The 11566-nt window shown below is 42.0% G+C and overlaps 1 protein-coding gene across 1 annotated transcript; it reads left to right on the forward strand.

The window, feature by feature from the left end:
• Positions 1-9299: 9299 nt before the first annotated feature.
• LOC117897283 lies at positions 9300-10076 on the forward strand. Its single transcript, XM_034806018.1, has 2 exons — positions 9300-9435; positions 9498-10076. Exons 1-2 carry the CDS (start codon positions 9428-9430, stop codon positions 10003-10005), a joined length of 516 nt encoding a protein of 171 aa, XP_034661909.1. The 5' UTR covers positions 9300-9427; the 3' UTR covers positions 10006-10076.
• Positions 10077-11566: the final 1490 nt, after the last annotated feature.

Here is an 11566-nt window from a genome sequence, read left to right on the forward strand (position 1 = left end):
AAGTCGCATCGAGTTGGGCAATTTTTCGTTAAATTTTCCCTCCATATAGTATAACCATTTTTTTTTGCTTGCAGAATTTTAGACTGTGTTATGGTCATGGCTAGTGGAATGCAACCGAGCGTGACTATGAGCGGGGGGTGGGGCAGACCCGTGGGCCAATGGCTAAATCCTGTTCATGTGCAGAGGGTGTAAAAATGGGCGTTAACTCAATAAATTAGAATTTTTTCCATTGCACAAAATTGTTTGAGAATGCGATTTCTCGTTTTTATAAAATGTGCACTCGCTCTGTTCTCTCTGTGTGTCTGTGTCCTAGGGCATTTGATTAAATATATATATTTTTTCAATTTATTTGTAATGAAACTGCCGCTTTAAGTTGGGGTTTTTAGTTAATAAATTTAGCAACTAAATGAAATTAAAATACGGTCTGCAGTCTGCATACCCCAAGGCTGTTAACTTAATTTCATAAATTCAGTTTTAAGCACACACTTAATTTAATATATTTCATAGTTATGCTGGTGTATGGTTTTATATGAAGTACTTCTATGCTTTTTTTGTATTTGCGCACAACTTAGTGGATTTTTCAGCCACCGCAGAAAAGTATGCAACATTTATATGTTATTTTAGCTTTACGTTTTTTGATGTTTGCGCGTGTCAAGCGTGCAGCTGTGTGAGAGGAGTGTCTGTGTTTTGGTAAGAGTTCTCCAGTGTGCGTGAGGGGTGTGTCAGTGTGTACGTACATTTGCTTGCATAAGCCGTATTCATCCGCCGTGTTGCCACTTGCTCTGATGGCCGGCTTTCCCTTTTTGTTCTGTTTTTGTGTTGGTTTCTGCTTATCGCCGTCACTCGTCGGATGTCTGATCATATTTGTTTGCGGTCTGCACTGCGGTGGTCGCTTAACAAAAACTGGTCAACACTCACACACGCAGAGAGAGAGAGACAGAGAGAGAGAGAGAGAGAGAGAGAGAGAGAGCGAGAACGAGACCACAATTATAATGGCCGATGGCCATGGGAAACTTTGGCGCTTATTGAAGTTCAACTTTTTATCAAATTAAATTTGCCGGATTACAGGTATTTAGAGCTGAACAGAGTCTGCGGTCGCGCGGGAACTTCAGGCCAATACAAGTGGCATTAGCGGTTGTAATTGAATTTCAGCCATGTGGCATCGACTATACGATTTTTCCCCGTGTGTGTGTGTGTGTGTGTCCTTGCTGTTTTTAACTGCGGCCTAATTGAATTTACTGCATATTTAAATAATAAAATAGGAGCAACATAAAATTGGGCTGTGTTTACGCTGCTTGGTTTATTAGAAAGGGATATCGCCCCCAAATGCATTTTTAGTATTTTTTTTTGGGTGAGTCTGGAACGTGGTGACTGCGACTTTGACAGCTCTTGTTGAAAAAATTGCAACATATTTTTGTAATTTCCAAATTGAATAACTGCAGGTGATGGAAGCCAAATCGAGGTATACAATTTTTCAATTTCCAGTCAGGCATCTAATAAAAAGAATAAAAATGTATCTAGGTTTCCATTAAAGTTTGCGAACTTGTTTAAATATTTTAATGCCAAACGGTAACATAAAAATTCTTAGAAGAGTTATGAAGAGTGCTGCATTTTCCATTAACCTCCATTGACATTTTCATTAAATCAAGACTCTTTTCCTGCTTTTGGTAAAATTTCTATTAGCTCTGCTGCTTTGTTTTTGGTGCATTTTACTTTTGTGACCTCAAAGTGTTTTGCTCAAAGGTTGAAGTGCTGCTTGAGCCAGAGGCAGCTGCAACTCAATTATGTTGCAAGCATAAATTATTCACTTAAGTGTCTCAAATTATGTGAAAAAGCTTGCCAAGTAGAAGACGAAGACGGAGCCAGAGCCAGAGCTAGTGCCGGTGAAACACTTCGACGCACACGAAACGCAACTCAATTTGAGCATAAATTTCATTTGGTCCAGGTGGAAAACAACAACAGGCAAAGAACCAATGGAGAATCAGCAGCACAATCAGGGCCTGAAGCAGGAGGACCTCCGCACAGACTTTAATAACAAACACAATTTAAGTGCACATAAAACGAGTGGCAAGGCAGCTGAAAGCTCTGCTCGTGCCACGGCCGTGCACGGGGGCGAGCGCAAGGAGTTATGCACTCGAAGGATATGCTTCGCATTTTATGCACTCCAAGGCAAAGTTATTGAGTAATCAGCTTTAAAATTCCACCCAACCCTCAACCCCAACCCCTAGATCCAGCTCTGCCCTGCCCGCCCAAATTTCTGGCCATTTGTTTGTTCCTTGTTCCTTTTTGCCCAAAGTAGCCCGCAAGTTGCAGCTACAGGCTGCAGGCGAAGTAGCAGCAGTCGAAGGCGAAGTACTTGCAGGCTGAGAGAGAGTCTGAGTCTGAGAGTCCAACCTCCCATAAAATGCACAAAATGTATGCCGGGGCACGTGGCAGCTGAAAATGATTGCGCGACATGCTTGGTTTATGCATTTTGGGTGCCACAATTTATGTGGCCAGAGGAGTCGAGAGTGCGGCGTGTATTGGCCAGTGAGCTGCTACTCGAGGCGCCTCGAGCTGCTTAGAATTGCACTCTCCCGCAGACAACGTGACGTATGACTGTTAATGGGTTTGTTTTTCCACGTCAGGACGTAACTAATCAAGAGCAGAAGCAACAATGCTGGAGACGAGTCATCTATTCATTTGGTTGTTGCTGAAAAGTAAGTAAAATGTGAGGAAATGTGGAAGAAGGGATACTCTGGAAAAGGTAGATGTATTTCAAATGAGCAAGAGCTCTTCCAGAAGGTATGGGAATTAAAATAGGTAAATTAACATACAATAAACTAAAAAGAAAGCATAGAAAATATACAAAGTGGTCAGGGGAAATGCACCAATACACCCACGGATACCCTGTCTTTTAAGTGTGGGTCCGCGCCGCAAGAACTATTATTTATTGGGCCCTGGCTGACCAACAGGGCAACCACATAAATTAGAGGCAGACAATGAACAATGTAGTTTGCGCCTGTTTGCATGCTACACATTTTTTCACTTTCTCGCCATTTCTTTCACTCCTCCCGACTGTTCCTGTCTGCCCCATGCTGCATCGCTTTAGTCTTTCTTTGGTGTATCTGTATATGTTACTGTCTCGTTTTTCAGTCTCTCTCTTCATTTTTTCTGTCTCTATTTCCTGTCTGGAGTGTGTGTCTGTCTGTGTGAGAGCGTTCTTGTGCAGTTGGCCGACTCATTAAACCCAGTAATGACACTTTAACGCTGTGAGCACGTTCTAAGCGCCCCCAGCAATATTTCATGGCCCTCGGAATGATTTGTAGCGGCAACCTAAAAAGCAGAACAAGCGGCATAGCTGCCTCTCTGTCTCTCAATATGGGCCAGGCAGTCGCCATCGAAGTTCGGCCTTCCGTTGAAGTGTGAACATAATTTGTTTGGCATATTTTAAGTAAGCCTCACCGCAGCATCTGCTGCCCGAGCGCACAGACACTGTGAAATTATTAGATATATTTTGGTCGGCTACCACTTTGCAAATATATTTATTTGCCTACCTGGCCGTCCAGCCGCCTGAAGCTTCTGTTTATTTATAGCGTCTCTTTTTTATTTCATTATTTTTAAATATAACGGATGCAATAATTTAAATGGCAACCGGATGTTTGCAGTTGGTCATATCGCCCCGAGAGAGTTTACTAAGAGGGGAGAGAGGAGAGAGAGTGTGTGAAAAAAGTGGCCACGTGTCGGTTAAACTGCCGATAGGCAATTCCAGTTATGCTCCTCACTTCCGACCAGCTGACGTAAATGTCTGAAATTAACTTAAAATGCACAATGCGGAAAAAAATGTGCTGCTTTTTTAAATATACAAAAATTATCGCAAAATAAGGTGTGTGTTATAAGCATTTTTCTGTGGCGCGAGCAAGGGGAAACAAGTTGCATAAATAGCTGAAATATGTGCCAAAAATGGTCGCCAAATCGGAGCTACTAGAACTCTAATTTGGCATTGCAGAAACGCATGCCAAAAACTTTAAAGGCATTTTTAAAGCAGATACAGCAAAGCAGCGAGAAAGAGAAATGTTATGGCCGATAGTGCAAACATTTATATGTACAGAGCATATTTGCATATATGCATGATGTGGTCCGCACTAAGAAAGGATATAAACCCATGGACACAGTGGCACGGACAGTGCAGCAAACCGCAGCAAACTAATAATAACCAGCAAAGCCACATGGCCAGCCAAAAAAAAAAACAAAAAGGCCAACAGGGGTGGTTGGAGAAGGAGGAGTTTCTGGCATAGCGTTGGGAATGTGTTAAGTGCGCCAAGTGGTGGAGAAGTGGTGGCAAAAACGAGGAAACTGTGATGGCCACACAGCACAGCAAACATAATTGCAGCCACGAAATTTACAAATAGCTTTTAGTGTCAGCGCAAAATACATAACAGTCCAAACACCCACAAAAACAGAGACTGTACCCACACCCACACCCACTCCATCTCTCTAACCCCACACATAGATACATCCACTCTCTTTTGCAAAACACAGATACAACATACAGACAGAGAGATAGACGGACATACATATGCAACTAATGCACTCAATGCATATCAGCCAAAGGGCATCGCCAGCTGCCAGCCCAGGACCAAAGCGGAAATATCGTTAAACAAATGCACAGCACTGGCAAAGCAACCGTTTGAAGGAAGCGGGAGGTCCTAGGGGCCAAGGACTACATAGTGTAGTAATAACTTCGCCACTTTGGACACTCCAGAGAGCACGTCCAATTTGTCATGGCAGCAGGAGTAAAGCAAGAGCGGACTTGCAAAAAAATGTTTAATGTAAAACGCAAAAGTTGAGAGAGTGAAAGAGAGCCCAAAGCCCAGCGAGTTGCAGCATTCCATGTCCATGTCCTTGGCCACTAATTAATGCGGCTTGTTTGGCTCGCTGGCCAGGGCTGCCTGACTATTTTGGCAAGTCTCTGCCAGCACTTGTAACTGTCGTAGGGCAGAACCAACAATATTCCTGCTCCTCCCACGCCACTCTGCATGACATTAGGCGTTGCTCTGCCTCGAACATTTTTGGGCTGCACGGCCACGGCCGTTGGCGGGAAATTAATTTTTGCATTGCAGCAGTGAGAGCTTTCCAGCAATCCGCTTCTGTTTTTTTCGCTCCCTGAGTGCCGCATTTGTTTAACTCTCCCGGTTAACGCCCACAGTGCGTATGCGTAATGACAAATTCGGTGTTTTGTGTGGATTTCTGGCTTTGGGTACAAGAGTTTTATGGCCATGGCCCTATGCCCGAACTTACTGGAGCAGTATCTGCTGTGTTAAAATTGAATTGGAAGCAAGAGGAAAACAGATGGGAAACAGGACGATTCCTGATAGTGGGAGACCTTTGGCATTCTGTACAAAAAATTACTATAAATATTTTATTTATCAAAAATGCATATATTCCAAACGATTTTTTGTATAAAATTAAATACCGAAATACAATATAAACAAAGACAAACCGACGGACAGACAGGCAGACAGACAGAAAACATTTGTGGAATGCCAAAAACTTTTCTCATTACGAAAGCGTTGGAATAACAACAGAAACAAAAAAATGTTTGAGTGCCTGCAACCCTCCTCGCGTCGAATGCAACAAGCAAACATTCTGGGAACAAAAGTAAAACAATGCTCAATAGTTTGTCCACCCCATTCATTTGAACTTGGATAAACTTTTCGAACAATAAAAGTGCATGGAAAATATTTGCCATATGATAAAAGTTAAAGCGTCCTTGGGCTCAAGAGAAAGTCCAATAAAAACGATGGCTAAACGGATATATAAAGCAGCACACACATCTTTATCAAATTAGCTAAATTATAAATCGTTTTCCTTTCCGCCTTTACCCCAGGCAGGCTTCAGGCTGGGTAGGGAAAGTGCGAGCTGCACAAAAAAGGAAAGTTGTGCCGACAGCAATTTCCGCTGCTCAACTGCCAAAAATGGAAGGAAGACATATGCAAAAATGTTGGCAACACCTTGTCAGCAGACCCTGGTAACCTAAGGACACACACACAGCCTGAGGGTGTGGGTGAGGGTGAGGGTGAGACAGCAGTTTGTGCTGCAACTTTATTTTAGCTGTAACTTTTTGCTAATTATCTACTTCGTGTCGGGGGAAATGTTGCAAGTGTTGCACGTAGCAGTGTTTTGTTGCGGGCACAAATTGCTCGAAACATTTACATTTCCGTTACGTAATTAATAGTTGAACTTCTACCCCTGCCACCCCGTACCACCCCGCCACCATGCTGACAACTGTGTTTATCGCCTGACAGCACATCAGCAGCTCTTTCGACACGACACTCGGCTCAGTTTTCGACTGCATGCGCGTATAAATTATCAAAGTTTTCAGTTTTTGTGTTCAAGGAAATTAATTATAGAGCAGCAGCAGCCTAAACCTTTGACGAGCCGAAATATGTATTGTATGTGCTGCTCCCTTTGCAATGAATTTCCTTTTACAAATCTACAAAACTTTTCAACGACTCATTCAACAATAGCAATTTGTAGCAGAGACAAGAATGGGCTTGGAATGGTTCACTTCTACAAATTAGAAAGTAAACTAAATTCCTTTGCCAAGAACAAGTGTCTGCATTTTCAATGTGTTAATGCCAACAATTCAAACAAACAAACTGCCATGATATCGATTATCTGGTAAACACATTAAATGATGTGTCAGACAATGGCAGGACGGACATCAGAGCCCAGACCCAGACCAAAACAGAAACATCTCCAGGCAAACAGTGAGTACACAAACAAAATAAGAAAGAACTTCTCGCGTGCGCCAAAAAAATATTTATTTGCCTCAAGCGGAGCCTTGGCAGCGTTAAAATAGAAATCACAGTGCGTGGTCTTGCTCCTTCAGAAGGGAGGGAATTCCAAAGAAATGGCGGAAATACAAAGTTGAGGTATCAGACCAGGAAGTGCATATCGCGTAGGGGAAATGCTCCAGCAACAGCAACAGCAAAAGCAGCAGCAGCAACAACAGCAATAAGGAACGGCAGGCGATCGTAAATAAAATGCAATACAAATGCAGGATGCCAGGAGTGCAAACAAACCGAAGCTGAAATGCTACCAAATCACTGACAGGCCCCAAAACAGTAATAATTGACTAAGTGTAACATATATAAAAGAAATTGTAATAGCTTTAATATTTAAGCAGAGAACTTGGGTTGCAGTTGAAAAGCTGTAAATATTCACTAAAAATCCGCTTTTAGTGAATATTGAATATTTCTACCACTTTTCAGCGGCTTTAGATGCAGAATTCCTCAAGTGAATAACCGCTGTAGTCATGTATAAAATACGCAACTCGACTGGCAAATAAAACTGCAGAGCAGTGGGAAAAAAAATCAAATGGCAGCCGACATTTGCCGTGTGGACAACCGCAGTTCTGTTCTGTCTGTATGTGTTCGCTCGCCTTGGTATGCCACAAAAGACTGAAACAGAGAGAGAGAGAGAGAGAGAGAGATGGGCTGGGCGTGGTGGGGGCAGAGCGAAACGTAGCTCTATTTTTCGGCTCTTGGGAAATTGGAAAATTGCAAATCACGTAGTGCAAAGAAATAGAAATTCGCGTTTTGCGTGGCACACACATTCACGCTCTCTAACGCTACTCTTTTTGATAAGCAACTCGTTGGCAAACGAATAAATCTCTAAGCCAAATAAAGAATGCATTTTTATGGCCCCTATCTCAATCTCAATCTCCATCCCAAACCTTCTCTTGCTGCCATATGAAAAGTTAAAATTGGTTCAAACTTAACACCAAGATCCAAAGAACCCTTTCTCATCCATCAGCTCATTTGGTAAGCAATAAAAAAAACTTGTTGCCAGCCACCAGAAACATTGTTTGTCTTTTGTGCCTTTCTCACCTCCGATCTAAGGCAACCTTTTTCATGGCTTCTTTACTTTGTTGTTTCTCTACATAAGTCAGGCGTGGGGGAAAATTTAAATTTTCAAATCAAAATACTTCTGACACGGCAAACACCACGCCCTGTGGCTCGCATTATTGCACGCCTTGCATGTGTCAACAGTCGAGGGGACAGGGCCGGAGCCTGGAAGTATGCACTGTTTGTTTAGGTGTCCGGGATACACATTTTGCCCATGCCCAGTCTTTGTTGTGCTAGTACCCTTCCAAAAGGAAGAGTACATAGGGGAAGTGTGAGTGGTTTAAGAGGACTAACTGCGAGCAGAGCTGTTAAAACGGTCTCATGATTAGAAATACATGTTCGCCATTCATATTGAGATAAATGGTGTTACACGCTTCACTTTAACGAAATTTCAGAAATATATAACTGGAAGGGTACCTAAAACTTCGCCATTTGAGGCCAGCTATCCTAGCTTTTTTTTCGGTTGCTCTTTTGAGCAAAAGTTTACGAGTATTGCACACAGTGTGTTGTGTCGTCTCCCCTTTCGGTATTGTGTGCTCTCCATGTGGTGGGCGTGATAGGGGTTTAAGTTTTCCCGCAGGCTTTAGTTGTTCAACCAAGTACAAGCAATAAAGGTTTCTACTTTATGACAGTGTTAGCACGAGGTGGGTTGGGATGAGCATCGCAATCCCACTCGCTATAAATGCGATTTTTGGCTTTATAATTATATGGAATTGTTGAAAATCACTGGAATAACACCCACACAAAACCGATTTTTACAGTTCACTAAGCCTGTACACAAATTTAGCAAGTTAGTGTCTGATAATGAACAAAAATTCGAAATCGAATTTAGCCATTTCACACACTACATTTGCACTAGAATTAATTAATGTGTCAATGGGAAAAGTCACCAAAGCATTTTACACCATTTTACATGATTTTATTAAATTAGCAACCAAATGTGCACCAATGTGCACTGAAATTAATTATCTGCATTCACATAAAAAGTATCAAAAGGAAAAAATAGCATCGTTTATGGATTAGCTTTGGCTGCTGGCTGTTGGTAAATGAGAAATGACACTTTGTTTCCTCTAATAAGTATTAGCGCAGTCAACATTGAAAATCAAATTAAAAGCGAATTATATTGAACAATTTTCTGCACTGGTCAGTTTGTCCCTTACTTTTCAGAGCTTTCCAAATGCTGTCAGATAAAAAAAACTAGGGCTAACCACAGCAAACACTGATGACAGGTGAGTCGGCAATTAAATGTAATTTAGCGTGACAGCGCACCACAATCAAATATGCTATAAATCGATTCTGAGTTAAAAAACTTTTTTTTTTTAAAGGAATACCTGAATATTTTTTTTACGAGAGGATCAGCATTCAATTGTATTTTTTCATGCAAAGTTTCTGTATGTTTTCTATGTCATAGAAGGCTGTGGAGTATTTTTTGTAGCATAACTTCTCATTCTCTGATAGATCGTTAAACAGTAAACATCAAATTTTCCCTAGTCACTTTTTTTTGTATACCAAGCAACACTAGCAAGTCAAACAAAATGACAAAGTAAGTAAGCCATAAAATTATCGTTGGTCTTGTTACATTGCTAAATCTGTAGTTTATTTCAGAGCAAATACAACTGGATTACTTTTGGTTGATTTGATTAAGCGCTTTGGTAGACCCATTGGTTACAAGTCCATCATGGATCTGATTTCTGACGCTTCAGAACAGTCGCTGAGTAAAGAAGGTCGCAGAACTGTGAGGGAAACCCTCGATGCTGCCATTGAACTTGGATTTCTACAGCAAAATGGGCGCTGCCAGTTTATAGTATCTCCGCTAACACTTGAAACAACGCTGACCATTATGAATACTGCAGATTTGGAGGATAATTGTTCCAACTGTGATTCAGATTCGTTAGTGGATCCGAAAGTGGAAGCGTTGGGTGGTGACAGCCTGATGACCATGGTTTCTACTTTTCGGCGTAACCGCATTGGACGCGCAAGACCAAAAAAAAGCGGCAGTCATTCGAGCGCAAAGGGCCACAGGTCTGGTGCTGGTTCTTTGAAGTATAAGAAGTCGAAGCCACGACCCAAGAATTGTCTTCACTGTCAACGTAAGATGGCTCTAGAAAACTAACATCCTAAAAAGTACATTAGGTATAAGTTTATTTCAAAATTATAAAGGTACAACCTTTAGGTCCATGGATATGATAAATTTCGTTTTTAATTGAAAACAATTTTAATGCTAATCGAAATAATTATTGCATTCTTCAAAAACTAAAGCTCATCCACTTCAGAAATGATTTTAAAACTTGCTGTTTTTTTTACCTGTTTTAAACAACAATTTAGTACTGGCAGCAGGAACTTTATTTGTACGCCATTGTCCTTGGCCTTGCTGCTGTCGCTGGCTGCAGTTAATGTCATACTGAATACTGTTGTCTAAGAACTCCCTTGCCGTCATCCTAGAACACGGAAACTTTTCTCTGCTTTGCTTTTTTTGTTTGCATATTTTCGGGCACGTTTTGCACTCTGTTTTTGTGTAATGTCAAGTCATAATTTCTTTATATTACAGTCCTTGGCCCTCTTTCATGATTCCTTTTTTTGCTTTTTTTTGTTGCGTGCTCTTGTGCTCGACTTTGGGTGGCAGTGCAACATTTGCTTTGTGCAACATTTTAATTACGCATTCAGTTGGCGCAGACTCGCAAGAATTATGGCCCAGAAGGAGCAGCGGCCGGAGAAGGATGGATGCAGGTCCCGCTGCCGCGGCAGGAGTCAGCTGTTTGAGGGCTGTGTGCTCACTCCTCCTCCCACTTTGTTTAACATTTCGCGCTATTTATGCATAATTTAACCATTTTATTTTATTATTTGTGCTCTCCGGCTGCTTGTTCCTGCTTCTTGTTGCAAATAAATGGCTGCAAATATGCAAAAATAATGTACACGTCCCCTCCATCCCACTCTTCACATTGTTGCAATGCTGAAACTTTTGATGGGCGCGCAAAGCCAGAGGTTTTTTTTTTTTTCTTTGGCACAGCAACAGCTGGAATAAATGTTTGATCGGGTTAACTTCGGCCTGGCCGTCACATTTTATGGGCCCCCGAAGAGGGCATAAAATGTTAGCAATTCCCAAATATATCATAAAAACTAGTTAGAGGACTTGAACGGCCTTGAGGGTTCCGAGTTTCGGGGTACAAGTAAAGCATTTTAAGTTTAATGGCAATTAACCTTAGCGCTGCGAGGAAATTAAAATCATGAGCCTGAAATAACCCGCGTATGTGGCTCTGCATAAATCTTCAACCCCTTTTTGCCTCGTGGATAACTGGGGGTTGGTTGGCCTGGTGTCCTCGCCTGGCAAGTGGAGGAGCAAGGACTGAGGCAGACATGACACGTATTTATAGCACGCCAACGACCTACACTTGGGCCTCCACATTGCTAATACGCCATGTTGGCTGATGCTCAGTTTTCTGCCTGTTCTTTGTTTTACGAGTATCTGCGAGTGTGTCTGTGCATGTGTGTGTGCCTTGGCACACACTCAGCCACACACATTCACATCCACTCACAGACAGCAGAAACATATTTCGAGTGCAAGTCAAGTCGCTCTCTCTCTCTCAGTAGGTGGCTCTATCTCTGGCTCTTCCATGCTGCACTTCTTGGTGGCGCACGTCCCCCCCCACACGCCTTGGCATTTGTATTAGCTGATT

Source organism: Drosophila subobscura, chromosome O (assembly GCF_008121235.1).
Source record: "Drosophila subobscura isolate 14011-0131.10 chromosome O, UCBerk_Dsub_1.0, whole genome shotgun sequence".
Classification (NCBI taxonomy): Eukaryota; Metazoa; Arthropoda; class Insecta; order Diptera; family Drosophilidae; genus Drosophila; species Drosophila subobscura.